Source organism: Atractosteus spatula, chromosome 16 (genome assembly GCF_055471065.1).
Source record: "Atractosteus spatula isolate fAtrSpa1 chromosome 16, fAtrSpa1.hap1, whole genome shotgun sequence".
Classification (NCBI taxonomy): domain Eukaryota; kingdom Metazoa; phylum Chordata; class Actinopteri; order Semionotiformes; family Lepisosteidae; genus Atractosteus; species Atractosteus spatula.
In genome coordinates, this window is record NC_142721.1 from 8,437,000 (window position 1) to 8,454,279 (window position 17,280).

A 17,280-nucleotide genomic window follows, 5' to 3' on the forward strand; every position below is an offset into this window, starting at 1 on the left:
TTCCAAAGTAGAAACCCTACAAACATGTTTTATCGTCACTACTTTCCATGTAGCTGGAGCACAGGATTAAAAGCTTGTGCTTCAGGGCTCAATGGAAGCAACACCATTAAATGGAGAGTAACACAGTCCAGATCAGAAGTGAACACTCCAGCTCTAAAAGCTTTTCTCTTAAAGTTAATATCACCTTTGCAGATTTGTGTCTGTTAGCATTTTACTTTACTTACAATCCCAGAATACAGAGAGCAATAATTGAAGAAATGAAGAAAGTAAAGACCAAAGACTAAACTACTGTATATTGAAGCAGAAGGATTGTTGTTGTTTTTAGGACTTGATTACATTTGTACATAAAACTATATTTTATAAAAGTATAAAATGTGAAAGCTGTTCTTCATAGGTTATCTTTACTGCACTTTGGAAGAATTCTGGTGTTTCAGTTTCCTGCAAGGAATCATTTTCCTGTTGTAAGCTTAGGATATGTTGCTAAAAGGATTCCTAAAAGCTGACTTTTTAGTATTTATCCATTATTTTTTTCTATTTTGCTTTAATACCATGTCACAGAGGATTTAAAGTTTAAATTTTTTGGAAGGTTTTCAAAGACTTTGAAAGATTTAGGCCAGACTGCTGGGTGTAGGATTAAGGGGCATGTATATTCACCATAAAGATATTAGTCTTCTTTCCCACAGGATGAAAGGAGGCAACATTCTTTTTCTTTAAGTACACACTATACACCTGAGAGTGACCTACATAAACACCATGAATCGTTTCCAGTAGTTCAGTGTGCACCAGAAGAAAGCTGTAGTGTTTTTCTTACATGCAAACTGTTTCTATTGTAATTAATCCAGAAATTACTTTTAGAATGTAAATTACTATTTTTCACTTTTCTACAAAGATATCCAATACAGTCGTATACTGAACCTGCTACTGAACCCAAAATCTATGATCTTCAATATTGCTGAGGCTAATATGTAAACCTATGTAAATTGTTCAGTGTGTTTATACTATATAAATGTATATAGTATGCATTTTATTCATCCATTCACCCTTCCATCCATTTTGGTATCCTTCTTGCAGCCAAAGGATTCTGATCATGTTGGACCAGACATATTTTTTTTTATCCAGCATCCCATTCCTGGTCACCCTGTGGGGTTCACAGCCCATCCACTGCCAGTCGGGAGGTGTAATCCCTCCAGCACCCCCTGGTCTGCTTACAGGGGTCTCTGATCAGTGGTCATGCCTAGAAGAGCTCCAAAGGGAGTCGCCTAGAAAGTCATTCTTGTCAGGGCCGAATAATCTCAGTTAGGTCCCTCTCAGCGTCTCGCGCCCATGATCTTGACCTGTTTATGACTGTAGTTAAGGAAGGGAACATACTGTAGGTTATTCACATTGTGCAAAAACTTGCCTTCCACTCCACAACATCGGGGCCAGCACTCTAGAGTAGGTTTTACTGGGGAAGCTGAAGAGTGTGATTACTCTGTCACAGAAGGTGGGACCCCCAAACCTGGGATGCCATGTCTGTATCATGATCTCTATCCGCCTCCCATGCAATGTTGAAGAGGCACATTAACCCCAACAATCCATCACTGTCCAATGACCCCAGTCGCATACTACCATTACACGACACCGTCGCGGTGACTTGGGCAACAGGGATGGCACACACTGAATCCGAGGTTTCTGGCATCGCTCTCTATAAGGAGGGCCCATCCACCGGCTTGAGGAGCTCTTCCAAATGTTCCTTCTGCCTCTCAGTTAAGGTCAATGTTTTGCAATCCTTACTGAAAACCACGTGGGGCAGTGTCCTGCCAATCCCTCCTAAGATGCTAGGTGGTTAGCCAGAACATCTGTCACTGGAGCCGGTTCTGACTTCCGTGGAGTGCGTTATTAAAGACCCTATGCAGACGGTAGAAGACAGCTGAGGAAGGTACAACGGGGTTAGGATGGGTTGACAAGACAAGGGGCGGTGACTGCAGTGATCAAGTGCTCGGGGGGAAATGTGGAAGCAACCAAGTGCAAGGAAGTCCAAAAAGGGAAGTTGGGGCGCAGTCCGTAATCCAAGAGCCGGGAGATCCATCCAAGACAAACAGTTAAAAACGGGAACCGGTTCAGAACCGGCACAGGAACAGGAACTAAAAACATAACAGGACCAGGTGGTCAGAACGCTGGGGAATAAGGCCTGCCTTCAGGCTACCTGGAAAATAGGCAAGTGTTGTGGCGTCCATCTTCCAATACTGAGCCAGGAATTGCAGAGACGCTAGGCTTTTAACCAAAAACCAAACAAGACGCACCAGGAAATAATAGAAACTAATCATAACCAAAAGGGGTAGGAGCGCCCTCTAGAGGAGGGATGTAGAACGTAACAACATCTCTGAGGCCGTCTCAGAAATCCTATGGCATCCAATAGTCTTTAGATGATTATTAGACCACAGCTCCTCCGATCTTCTCCTAAGCCGGCTCCTTCACATTGAGGTCTGAGTCTACTGCAGCCCTACACAAGCCACCACCATGTGTGACGCCACAGGCTGGCGTCCGTTTAAATCTCAGCATCTTCTACAGGTTCTCCAAAGGCTCCAAATGCACAAACGACTTTCTCGATAATTTCCTCTTAGACTCTCGCTCCCAAACCGTTCCCTCCAGAACTAACGCTCTTCTTTCACTCTCCCCTTTTTGGGGTTATATACTGTAGCTGCAGCCACTATGCTGCCTTCTCTCTCTCTCATAAGGCAGACGCTCGCCTTAAATACTGAGCCTAACAGCGTCTGCTAGCCCTACTTCAGCCCAGCCCTCTCACTGCCAAACCTCAGTCCCCGGGGGACCTGATCACAGGTCCACTCGGCTCTGCAGCTAGCTCTGGACTGACGCCCTGAGGTGGTCTATGCTTGGGGAAGTATTCGGCTCGCTCTTAAAGCATTCCCATGGCTGAGGCTCATTAGCATTTGCTCCTGTGGTTGACGAGGCAACTCCATCACTCTCCATTCCCAGCCAAAAACACCCCCTATGATACCACACTTGGAAAAGGAATTGTTCACAACACCTCCCTCGCCTAGACATTAGAAAGTGACAATTAAATCACATTACACAACATTAAAAAAGAACAATCACCATCCCACGTTGAACTCCACGTGCGCATCGAACAGAGCGACGACGGGGCCGCTGGCCGCCCTCCAGCCGCTGACCCGGGAGCGGATCAGGCCCTCCTGCTTGGTGTGACGGATCATCTTTATAAACCCTGGGTACCGGGTGTTCATCTCTCCCACGTACTCCTGCAGCTTCTCCTTCAGCTCCTCTGGGAAGGAAAGAAAGCCGCCAGGAATAGCAATGAGGGTGTGTTGTGAAAGAACAAACAGACTGTTGCCTTTGTCACACGTTGAAAAAAACAAAACAAATTAGTTGAATTTTTAGATTTCCATGAATCCACAGAACTCCACCCCCAGATTGTACTGCTTGTTTCTGTACTACAGAAATAGATATCAAATAGATGTTAATTATTTGTTAAATGTGCTACCATCAGGTCCACATATTTAGGACTATGGCTATTCACAAGGCTTATGTAGATATTCTTACCCAATAATGGCAAAAAATAGACTGGGACTTCGCCATTTCATCATCTCTTCTGTCTCCTTAATTGTGAATTGTGGTACCCACCTGAATTTGAGCATTAATTATTGTATTTCTAATGCATCTTACAAAAGCTATCACATGGAGTCTTGGATGCAACTTAATCATGTATCTCAGTCTGAATCATATTTTTGCTTAGAATCTGTAAAGTTGTGTTTTTGTTTTCTTTTCAAGGCGTTTATTATGAGTTTGTGAGTTTGAAAAACAGACCGCAATGAAGTCTGCAAAAAGAGCAGAATATACCATGAGACGCAGGGAGGCAAGGCAGTGGTTTGGGGGGAAGAGTAGGTATTTTTATGTACAGTATACCCATTGTTTTTCCTGACCCAACTATCCTCACCACCAAAAATTTAGCATCTGGCTCTAGTACTGCCTCGAAGTTGTGACTCCTGAAGAGGGCTTCTGCTTATGCTCGACTAAAGGCTGGTAAAGGTCAGCCAAAGATATTGGGTAGAAAATGAGTTCCACTGGATGAGAACAGAATCAGGCTGGACCACAACAAACTGCTTTTTCTGATCTGACAAATTGTTCCACGTGAAGGGGGGTGGGGGGGGGGCTGATCAATATTTCTCACACAACAGTCTACTATGCAGCACATTCAACAAACTGCCTAAGAACATCCTTCCCACCTTTTTCTGACTCTCCCTGATCTCTTAAATGCTGCAAATGTGTCATCCCATAGACATGGGAAAAAAAACCGTCTTTGCTCGTAGTCCAAACGTTTGTAACGCCTTCCTCTGAGCTGAGTCTAGATTGGGAATGCTTTTGTTTCACAAAGCCCGCCTGCAAACAAGTAGATATATAAATAAAAGCATTTAGCCCTGCAGGATGCTGTAATTGCTCACAGTGGCAGGGCTGAATTATCTGAAAGACAATGCCGTTCCACAGTTTTGTCTCTGGTGCTGTCAATTGTCTGTCTCAAGGCTGTTGACTTTATTCTTTTACTACCACCTAATTGAAGGCTGGGGACATCATTGTGGTAGGCCATTAGTGACAAAATGTGTTTTTAAAGGGATTCAAGGAATGCACCTAGCTAACCACCAAGCTTAGGTTTGTTAATCGGAATAAAGGAAGTCTAGCAGCAAAAGGATAATTCAACATTATTTGAAAAGCAGTGAAGACTCATGCAGGTTAATTTTTTTGTGTGTCATTATATTACATGGCATACTGTAACTCAAGCACTGCTTCTTTTCTTTAAAATATACATTTTTTATAAGCTTGCCATTCTAGACACATAGGTCATGGCTGTGTGTCTAGAATGGATCCCTATTATATTACTCCTGTTTCACTTAAAAACAGCTTCATTCCTGAAATCCTTTTCTACCTTTCTGTATCGCTTCCTTGTTCTCATCAAAAGCAACCTACACTGCTCAAGGGCACACAATGAAAAAGGGAAATGTACCATTGATGACACATCCAAGTTTCCACAATTGTTTACCATCTTCATCTCTATTATTATGGGTCCTTTCAAATTCTCTTTGGAAACATTAATGCTCACAGTTGTGAATGCTTCTAATTTTTTTCTAATTGAAGCTTGGTTGACCTTCTTCATTTTTTTGCTTTTGTAAATGAAGCAGCAATAGTGAACTATCTAGGGGATAGTCACACGTTCTCAGTGTGCTCTAAACTACAGAGACCAGGATGGGCTCTGAGCTGATTAGCCACTAGCCCTTTTCCAAATTTATTTTACATTTTACTTTATCCAGTGGAGCAAAAATGCACCTGTTAGGGGTTTGTAGTTTTTCAGATTTTTTACTATTCTGTACATACTGTACTCTTTCAATGTATGCACAATCATGAAAACATACTTTCAAATATACAGTATGGGACACTAAGCAGTAAGGGATTAATTCTTTATTTCAGTGTGATCATTAATTTTCAAGAGTTCCAGCCAAGAAATGTCTCACTGTATCTGCCATTTTAAAATGTTGTGCTTTTTGGCTCGTGTTGCAACTCAGTGTTGCAGATCCTTTAGGAACTTAGCTTGTCTGTTTGTCCCTACCATTTATTGAACAGATGTCTTTGTCTTCCCTTTAGGCCAATCTGCATTTGTTTATTTCTTTTCAAATAAGCGATCATTGCTGTTTCTAATAACACCGACCACATGATATGATTTATAGGAAAGAAATGAGAATTACAGTAGTTGCCACTTACTGTATTATTGGAGCAAAAAAAATGAAACCAGTGTGGATTATTCTGCACATTATGCTTTGGAGAGCTGTAGTACAGGACGCTGTACAGTAGTGCACACACAAAATGCTGCTGGAGGAATGTGTCATCCTCAGCCTCTGCAGAAAAATTGAATAGCTTGATGTGGAAAAGGCGTAGTGCTTCTGCTTAGCAGCAGGAGACTGACAGCTTACCTTAAAGATTGTGACTCTACATGGACTGTAAATCAGAGCATATTCATCCGAACATCAATGTGACCCATATTTTTCAGGCATTTTATTTTTTTTTAAATGGGGCTGAATTCATGTTTCCATTAATTTACTATCTGGGATCCGATTTAATTTTTTTTTCCTGTGCATTTTTATGTGCTTTTTTGTGAGTGTATATTTGTGTGGGAAGGGTTGTTTTCAGCATACAGTATACAGTAACTCAATTGTTCTGTAAAATAAAACGTTTTTTTTATTTTTCAGCCATGATGACTGAAGGTTTTGCAGTAGTATATACTGTATATATATAATTCAAAACAAAAGATAAAACTTCAATTTCTGCTGAAGCAGACTATCTTACAGAGGCAAACTATTCAGCCTGAACCAAGCTGTTTATAGATTTTATTTATACAATTATTATGTATAGATTGATTATTTTTTAATGATGGAGGCAAATTATGTACACATCTTCAGCTGTATTTGGGAAGAAGACTTATCTGTCTTTGTCTATTAGCTATGGCTGTTTGCTTAGAATATTGTTTGCAAATTTCTACAACAGTTTTTTTGACAGTGTTGTGGTTAATTGCATGATCCCCTTTGTGACAACAGTGGATTAGTTTTAAATGAGAGGTGGACATTCTCAAAGCATGTTGCATGTGCAATTTTTCACTTCAGAGAAGGAAAAAAGAAAAACTTCAGGGAAAAATGTCGTGGAGGATATTCTGGAAAGGAGAATATCCTCTATACTGAAAAGTATATCCTAGTTGCTATCCGTGCAAGTTAGGAAATTTAATGCTGCTGAAATCTCCACAAGTCTTTTGCCACCCTGTAAACCTGGTGACTTGGTAATTTAGAAAGACCTTGTTACATTTCATATGCTTCTGATGTGTTGTGCTTTCTTTCCTTTATCTCTTTCAGCAGATTCCCATAATGCTGTGACAACTAAGCAATGCCATATAGCTATAGGCTGCCTGGCAGCATTATCTGATGTCAACTGAATTCACAATTCTCAACACAAACTCGACTGCCTTCGATCACTGCCATCTGCTGAGGGTGAACTTTTTACCCTCTTGGAGAGAAAACTTCTGCTGAGTTAAGGTGTATATGATCCAGGGCAAATCGTAATCTCACTGCCAGAGGCCTTGATATAGTAGCTGGCCGTTAGAAGTACTGAACTGGATGTGAGTGTGCTCTGTTTGCACTACTCTTTTGTATCATTATTATTTTGTAAATAGAATATTAAATTAAATAATGAAAAGCAGGACAATCTTATTTTGTGTTTCAAAGCATGTTTAAAGCATTTTAATATGTAATTAGTATGAAGGATATACAGTATTACATAAAAAATCTGATTTAGGATAATAAGCAGTTGAGATTAGTCTAGATAGCACAGTAGTGTCATCTTGAAGTAACTTCAGATCACCAATAACTTTGTCGATCATTGGATATTTAAGTATGCATGAAGCTGCTGAAGATCTGGCTCTTTCTAATAGTTTTTTGTTTGGAACACAGTTTTCAGTACTTTACAATTTAGTTTTAAATGATAATATGATTGTATGTGCCCTGGAATGAATTGGTTTCATTAGGTTATATTCTCTGCGATCTGCTCTGGCTCCTTGTGTTTCTCTCGCAGTTCTGCAATATTACCTAGTGTTTTCATCAAAAATTATTTCTGGACAGACTAATCAGGGAGAGGAGATGGCAGGAAGAAGCAATGCAGATTGTTCATTAAATCTGATTGATCAGATTACTATTCCCTAAAGTCTTCCCTTTGCATTACGGAATAGCTGGACACCAGAGGTGCCTCTATTGGTGGTTTATCTCATTTGTGGTTATTTGATTCAAATGAAGTTTTAAGTTCCTGTTTTTAATTGATTTTCTATACAAAACCATGCATTTGTTTTTTAGTTTGAGTAGGCAATATTAGCAAATATATCTATGATATAATAACATGAAGACCATACCATCTACCTGCCCTTGTCCCTTAATGAAGGAGTCATGACCATTTTAATTTCTTAATCAGGTCATTTTTTTCTTAATTAAATTTTCTCCACAAAGATGTCACAAAAGACTGATGGCGATGTTCTATTTCCACCTTTTGTGAGAATATTTGAATTTTATCATCACCAATGTGTTTCTCTATGGGTTGTCATTGTGATTTTCTACTGTCTTGGATCAAACTCATGCATCTAAAAGATGAATAAGCAAACCCCAGTTCTAGGGTTTTCTCTTGTAGCCTTTTTCATTCACTTGATCTGTTCCAACCAGCCTTGAATGTGCCTTTAACAGGTTTGCTTTGAAACCGGCAGGGATCCAAAAAGTAGTTCGACTGATAATCAGGTTATCGGAAAACAGCTGGGCTTTGAGTTGGCTGATGTAGGGAACATCCCCATTGACCGCAATAATGAAGATTAATGTTGCTCTGTCATTGCTTTCAGTGGCTTGCTAATAAGACCAAACAAATCCACTGGTCCAGCCTCCTGTAATCTGTTTTGCTGGCCATCTACAATATATACAGTACTTGTCTGTCAAATATGTTCTGTTGTCACAGTTTTACTGCAATGCTCCTGCAAACCCTGTTTGATTAAACTGATTTAATATGACACAGGCATAATATATTCTGCTCAATCTAACAGCCATGTTTTAATAATTTACTTATTGTAAAACACTGTATATTGATTACCAGGCATCAGCAGCATAATATATTAATTTGTAAATCCAGTTCCTTGGTGATTTTAAATGCAGACATTCGCAGCTACACTCAATGAATGATAATTTTGTGCAGATATGAAAGATGAAGGTGAGATAAATGTGTGATATATCCCAAATCATTAACATTAAAGTAATTAATTTCAGTTTATGATATACTGTAGACTTCAGAGTGACTCAAGACTCGACTTTGTACTTGGCCATTGGAACTAAGCGCCTGACTTTGGCTGGACAGAAATTATCTGAATACAACTCAGCAAAGTACAAAGCGATCTACAGTACATCGTCCGCCATGCACTTAATATTTTCATTTTGCTTAACATTCTACTCAGTACCAGTGGCAAGAGGCACAAATCTGTGACAACTAATAAAAAAATAAAATTCAAAGATAACTCTGGTCCATGAACCACAAAATGAACAATAATTAGCTCCACTTAAAATTAATGACACCATTTATTGTTAAAAAAAAGATCTTGCAGGGTGAAAAAAAGTATGCATAGATGTGTTTTGTGCAATTGAGCTCTGAAAAATCTCAGATGTCTGTTAACATCAAATGCAACAGATGTCTATCAATTGCATACTCTTATAAATGACACTGTTAAGAAAGAACAGTCCTACACTGACTTTTACTGGCAATGTGACAAGTTCGGCTATGTGGCTGATTTATCTTACTGCTCATAAAGTGTAAGCTGAGAGCATTTTCAAGATCTCATCCATTAGCATGCTTGCCTTGAGTGGCTTACAAAACAAAACAATAACACAAAGTTTGGAGAAATTAGTGGGCAAAGCACATAAAAAGGAGCCTTTGCTTCATATATCTTTGTAAAATAAAAAATGCTTTCTTTTAATTTAATTGCTTTACTCTGCTAACTTTCAGGCACTGTGGAATTATGGTAAACCACATCAGCATTGCAATCATTTTTTTTTACTAAAGCTCATACAATTTCTATAAATAACATATAATTATATAAATAATAAATACATATAGAGATTAAGTATATGAGCTCATATAGTTAATCTATATTGTTTTTTCAGATGTCAGTAATCCTGTTCTTTGTCGAGTGATAATTTGATAAAACTCAAACACCTTTTAACATATTGGATCTTGAATCTAGTCCATAGCCTGCCCACTTCGGGATAACTAATAGGGAATGTTTTCAGAAATTCTTCAGTTATTTCAGGGATGTCAAACAGGAAAACTGTCATTGTTTGGAACAGTGTAGTTGCTATTGGAGGCTGTCAAGCAAATAAGAACTAATTACTTGTGAGGCTGAGAAATGCTACAATCAAGAGGAGGTATTCATCCATTTCTCCCTGTTGGGGTGCTGCTAGTTTATTGATCAAAAGATCTCATTCAGCTATATTTAATTAATTAGCTTCAAAAAGCTTCAGTTCAGTACAGCTTTCAACAACCAGCCTCATCCATATAGTGTAGATTTGCTTCTAGTTCAGCACCCACCAGCCTTTGTATAAAGAAGTGCTTTCTATTCTCATACCAGTGAAAATTCTTTGGTTCACTGGTGATTCTTGAACAGTTAATACATGTAAGGATTTTTAATACTTTTATAAGGTCCCCTAAAAATAACAATCTGTTCCATTCAAGGCAGAAGAAAGTGGGTTCTTTTAACCTGTTTGTGAAAGGCATGTCTTTCAGACTATGAATTAATCTGGAAGGTCTTCTTTGAACTTCTCCTGGGCATCAATGCCCTTTTGATGGTGACTATACAGTATACAAATCTTATTGTTATATTTATTTTCTTACTTAAAAACCTTTTGTGGTTGGCTTTTCCAAATGCCACCAACTTCATTTACTGTACATCCATGATACTTGTTAGCTGGGCAAATGGAAGACAGTAGCATAAGTAGTTAATTGGATGTAATTTACAACTGTTTTGGAAGTTTACTTCAATCTTAATAAACACTTTCAGAGACTATAGAAACTATCCTTCAAACTTCAGAGAGTTCTTTGGACACTTTTACATGTTCTTGTTAATATAAATGCTACTGCTCTACCTAAATTACTACACTCTTCACCTCAACTTTGTGTTCATTGTTTTTCTGTAGCAAAAATGCAAACACATTATCAATCAAAAGGTCTTTAATACTCATTTGAACACAGGGAGTTTATTTCAGATTTAAAAAGGTTTATATTAGATAGAGGAAAGGGCATAGCCACAGACCTGGAACATTTAATTTCAGGTGCCTGATTGGCAATAAATGCACTCATGATAAACATTAGGTCTGGTTTATGTTATAAAATAGACTTGCGTTCATAACTTCATTAATAACAAAAATATACTGTATGTACTCTGAACCATACTTACTTGCCCTGGGCTTCCTTCAGGGAACAAACAGCATTTCTGCTATAAAGGTCCCCAGAACTCATTTCTAAGCTTGCCTTTGCTGCTGCTTCATAACTAAGATTTGAGTTTAATGATCTCTTAATAATTTAACTGCAGAGATCTTAACTTCAAAGCCTCTTGTATATATATGGGTGAAATGTATTTTGTTTAAATAAATGTGACACCCATTGCAGTGGGAATTGTTGTTTAAAGGGTGATTGCATAAGACCTTTTCATATACAAATGAGTTTTGAAATAAACTCCTCACCTCATCACCTGGGATTCTGGTACCAAAAACAAAGCTCCTACTTGTGCTAAGAAATATGAATTTTGAAGAATTTTGCTTTCAGCAATAACTGCTTATGCAATATTCTATACTGCACTGGGATTACTTGGAAAAAAAACTTAAGCAAAACAACTGCTAGTAACTATAAAAAGTCTTTTAAATGATCTTGCAACAACTAATTGTGTTTGGAATTTGAACTTTAAATGCATGTTTTCAGTTTTTTACATTCTCTTTTTAGAGAAACTTGAACTTACATTAAGTTATTATATGAATTTAGATATGACAGTGACTGAAAGGACTTTTAGACATTTTTAAATGAAGCACACTCTCAAATCTGGTTTCTGCATTACCCATCACAACAGTACCGGATGAAAATTAGTTCAGAAATAAGCGGTATTTACAGCAGCAAGAGCAAAATAATGCATTTAATATCCTTGACAGATTCAGTTTCATTAAATATTAAGAGAGACTAGAGCGAAGAGTTATGATTTTGTACGGTAAACCTGCCAAAGAAAACATGATACAGATTTATGATAAGCAGAATAAAAAATCTTTGACTCTGGGGGGTTAAACTATGTATTTATTTCTCATCTGTTACCTCTTTGATATACTGCCTATTCTGTAGATATCGGGCATGCTTTGAATTTAAACAAGTAATTTTGTTATTCTAATGATTATACATCTCCTCAATATTCCAGTGTCATAAATAAGACATATGCTCTGCAATTAAACATTGCAATCCTATTACTCTAACCATTACTGCCCCATTTCATGATCAATGCTGTAAATCAGAGAGATGTGCTCTGCATTTGAAACTTCATGTTCTGGGACAAACACGTGACTCCTAACAGATTCTGGATCTATAAAATGAGTTTTGAATTAAAAGTTTTCTGCTTTACTAATAACCTACCTACCATTACCTGCTGCCCAAGTGATTGGCAATGCTCACAGCTTATTTGCAGTAATTATTTTAGTACAGCAGCTTGCTTTAAATTAATTAAGTGTATTAAAGAAAATTGCCTTGTCAAAATCGCAATGCAAGAGCTGTCAAGGATAGCTAGAAGCTAGGTGGGGATTGTACTGAAATGGCTTTGTGATCACAAAAATGGGACTTGTTTATTGCAATTAGGCTAGTAAATGCACAAGGTTAGGAACGTTTGATTGAGAAATTTGCTCTGCACTATTAATTTAGTCATTAAAATATCTCAGTAGAAAGCTGGCCTTTGCATTTTTATTTTTGTATTTATAATTCATAAAATGTAAATTAGAACCCATTCCATTCTGTACTCATGTTATGAATGTCTGTTCAAATTAGGATTAATAATAATTCATACAACTCCTAAATGTGAAATCGTGATTTTTTTATTCAACTTTGTTGTTCTGGCATGACAAAAAAAAAACCTTCCTCTCTTCTTTGGAGTCAGAAGAACAAAATCTGCTTTCCTGTTCCTCAGATCCTGTTGAAAGACATGAGGACAAGAGCCCAGGGCCTTCGAAAGGTTCTTTCTGAAAGCCTTATGGGTTTGTACACCCCACATGCGAGGTCCAGTCAGCTGAAGGAGCAGTGCAGCTCTCACTTTTTAACAGTGCAAGCTCAGACATGCAGGGTACCTCAGCATCCCTGGTGTGCAGACACACGCAGACACACGCAGTGTCCCTGGTGCACAGGAAGACAAGGCATACATTAAGACTGAAATGCATACAATGGTATTATATAATATTATATATCAAGTGTTGTGCTTTCCTTGGCTTTACAATGATTTATTTGGCAGCAGCACCCCAATTAGCTTGCTTATTGAGCACAGTCTTGGACTTGATTGTATTATGCTTTTAGTCATATTCTTTTTATTTTCCTTTGTGAGGTATGAAAATCCCTGTATTCAACTAGAAAGTACAGGAAGCATCCCTATGAACTGAATTCTTAATGTAGCTATTCATCAGCAAGATGTGTGATAGTGGTGGTGAGTGACCTTGTCAGGACGTAAATTCTGCACGCGCACGGTACTGGATCAATCCACACAGTGCACGGGAGATAGCACTTCAGACATGACTGAAAAAAAAAAAGAGGATGAGCAATATATAATAAGGTGGGACAGGTTTTAGGATTGTTATCAGTTAATTGTTTTCAGCTATTTGGTATCAAAATTGTTTTTCCATTCATGCAAAGGTGCATCAATACAATAAATCAGATATCTGCATGAAATGCTGTAATATGGGATGCCATAGGAAATGTTAAAGGCAGGCAGAAAGGTAAGCTTAATAAAGCTAATTGGCACTTATACTTTTCAGAGCAGTCAGACTGTTGCATGTTTTGTATCTAAAAGTAAAGCTTTTATTCATTGAAGGTTACAGTTTTGCTGGAATACCAATAGGTTGTCTTAATTGAATTCTCTGAAGACTGACTAAGCCATCTATTGATGTTTGAATTCTGTCTTGTATTAAAACTCCCCACTGATGTTAGCTGAGGTCTTTTTCATTGTACTAAATAACGTGTCAGTCCAGAAAATTTAATTACATTGGACTGGCTCCAGTCATTCAGGTGCTTGTGCAATTGGGCTGCCTCACTGAATAACCCTGCTGGAAGACACATGGAATAAACATATGATCCAATTCACCAACAATAATCTGGGCAAATTTACCTTAAATTTCTCATGAATTGTGTGCAGTATTTCCAGAATGTTAATTATGATGTTACTGCTCAAGGCAAGTTTGGACTTTAGTGCTATCTGCCTGGAAGCTGAAGCACTTACAATAAATTAGAATTGGTGAGCTTGTTTTACAGTGGAGTAGGAAGATAAACAATCTACTCAATTTGTTTACATTTTACTGAAATGTTTGTTATCATATAAAATAAAAAACAGAAGCTAGTAAAATACAGTTGTGGAATACATTTTAAAGTTTACAGAACATGGCATACAATAGACCCTCTTAGGCTTTAATATGTATGAACATTTCTATTTTAACCTTGCCTATTCTTTGAAATTTCATGTGAATATACTGTTTTGCTATGGATCTTCGGTTTTCATGTTATTTTATAATAAGATAGGAATACTTCTGTCCTTGACTGTAATTACTTTATAAAAGACAACAGTGATTAATCCAGATTCCAGCTAGACACCAGATACAATTGATAAACTCAAGAATTTAATTTGTGGAAATATTTATTATAGAGCTCCTAAACTTGTCAAACTGTACTTGTTTACTGCTTTTATTTTCCAAAAGGGAATTCATGCACCGTCTTTATTTACCTCCAGTGAAGTGAAAAGCTTATAGAAACTTAAGTAGCATTAGGTATACTAAGCCCCCAAAAGGAGGCTAAAGACTTCCTTGCTGTCTGTTTTAACCATTAGTTTTACCTTGATAAGGTAATGAATATGCTGTAGATTTCCAGAGCCAGTCTAAGGGGGAACAGACAACAGGCACAATGCACAGTCTTTGAAAATGTAATATGAAAGTGGAGAGCAGCAATAGGTTGTATCCCAAGGAATGTTTAGTCTCAGTAGTAATGTAGTGCTATTCCATAACTAGCTCTATTGACTATCTTGCATAGCCTGAGGTGCTCTTTTAACTCAGCAAGTAACTCTGCCCTAAAATCCCTCTGTATTTTCTCCATAGTGTTTTGACCAATCAGACCAGAATCTGGAAGAAGTTTTAAGGTTGTAGGCATCATTACCCACACTAATGTGCCCAGGGGAAGATTCACAGATGAACCTGGCTGGAGGTGTACATGAACAAATTGATGAACCTCAGGCTATAAACACAACCAAGGTCTTCATGACCTTTTCTATTAACATGTCTTTATAGAGAATAGTTCATTGAGGTACTCAGAGATACAATTTTTTGTCAAAAGGAAAGGAGTGACACTTTCTCTGTGCTTTAAAAAAGTATTTGGCAAATATTTCCAGCTCTCATCACACTTTTAACATCCCAGACTTTTTATGAACCACTGAATGATTTTAAAATATTCAGCCTTACTATTGCAAGAAATAACTATTATTCTGAACTGAAACATAGACTACAATTTTATTGAAACTTGAATTACTTGATTTTTTAGCTAGAATTTCAATGAAAAATGCAAGCTTGTTACAACAAACATAACTTTAATATTTGGTTCAGTGCTGGAAAGAGCTACTTTATATAAGGCTCCTGAATTGTACTTTCTAAACCTGATCTCTTGATTCCATGGGACACCTGAAGCCTTTTAACAGTACACCAGTGAGCCACACCACACAGTTTGGGAAAGCTCTGCTTTCTACTCTTCTTTTCTTTCAATTCCATTGCTTCTGGAAAGAGTTCTGACTCAAACTCCCTGCAATTACTGACTCCTAGAAGTGCTCTTCTTTAACTGTTTATTAGCGGTGGAGGAGCACAGCCCACCTGTTTCGATCTTACGCATTTTTGTGCATTCAGATCTAAAACCTGTGGCACCAGTCGTGTCCACAGAGAGACAAAAAGTTAATCATAAGCTGTGAAAAATACGGTTGGTAAGATTTTTTTTTTAATGAAGCACAACAATGTAGATTTTCTTTAAAATTACTGAAAACGAAGAGTTATGTTCCACTTGATATCTTTTGCTGTATGTGTGATATCAATAGTCACATAAATATATATATATAATCATTTGTGAGAGTGTATTAATTGTACTCCTTAGTAAACAAAAATGAAGAAGATTTAAAAAGGTAGGCACTTACCATTACTACTGTTGTCATCCACCAGAACAATCTCTTTCAGTAGGTGAGTGGGAGTTCTTTGAATGGCAGATTGAATGGATCGCAGGATGACAGACAGGGCTTCATTTACAAAAATAAACACGATACTGACCTGTGGGAGATTTGTGGGATATGAAATGTTTTTGCACCTGCAAAAAAAATAAAAAAAAAATACCTTTTACTTACAAGTTAAAGCAAAATGCATGTGGTGATTAAAAGGGTATCAGATAAGCTATAATAAAAAGAATCTTAGGTGATTACTTGCTCTTGCTCAGCAATAAAAATTATATTTGGTTGTATAAATGATGGATTCTAGAGTCAGCAAATCATTTCAAATGTAATCTCTTACCAGTTGCTTCAAACCAGGGTCTCAGAGGCAATTCTTGTGGGCCCTATTGACTTCTGAAATGTGCTCCACCTGAGCTGTCAGTTACATAGTTGGTTTAACTATTTAATTAACCCCATACACTATTTGTAATTCTTCTAATCAGGATCTGGGGTGTTTGATAAGTAATTGTATCTTTAATTGTGGGCAGGTTTTGAGTAATCTATTGTGAAAAACCTTAAGAATATTCCTATATACAGTGTGTCAAACTAGGAAAATAATATGGTTGTTAAAGTGACTGTTGGGGTTGAAACATAAGTCTTAAATCACTACAAAAATATATATCCATTTCAGTAATCTCTTAGTGTGAGTACAATGTTGTATATACATACTATATAATTAATTCCAACAGCAAAAGCTTTCTAAACTATTAATGTTAGTGTTTTCTTTTCTGGAAGAGTAAAAATATCCTGTATAAAATATCTAGGATATAAAACATCCTGTAAAATATATATTGTTTGTGTGATAAAAACTCGCTTTATCACACATTACAGCAAAGATCACAGCAGTGAAACCACCACAATAAAATCAATTTATATGTTCTTCTACAAAATATATCAGGAGTAAGGGTGCTATATTACCAGTTAACAAATGTTTTAAGGACTGATCCTTTAATTGGTCTGTACTGGCAAAAGTCCTTTGTTGATCTCTCACCCTCAAAGAAGATGTTCCCTTACATTTTCCTACTAAATTCATTTCACTGACAGGTAATATCTGACATTTCAGCTTTAATAGCCTAAGGAGGGATCTGTCTATACATGATAACAATGCTATGTACTTTTGTAGATGGGAAACAATGACCTCTGCAGTGCTTATGCTCTAAAATGTACTGTGTTATTAAAGGTAAGACAACTGTTGCCAC

General features: G+C 37.3%; 1 protein-coding gene across 1 annotated transcript in view; it reads right to left on the minus strand.

The window, feature by feature from the left end:
- galnt18b (UDP-N-acetyl-alpha-D-galactosamine:polypeptide N-acetylgalactosaminyltransferase 18b) overlaps window positions 1-17,280 on the minus strand; it is a 133,477-nt gene that overhangs the window by 38,713 nt on the left and 77,484 nt on the right. The window contains exons 3-4 of the mRNA XM_088934762.1: window positions 16,016-16,182; window positions 3,097-3,280 (exon numbers count right to left, since the gene is read on the minus strand). Of these exons, the coding sequence (XP_088790888.1) occupies window positions 3,097-3,280; window positions 16,016-16,182 (351 nt within the window). The remainder of the gene's footprint in view (window positions 1-3,096; window positions 3,281-16,015; window positions 16,183-17,280) is intronic.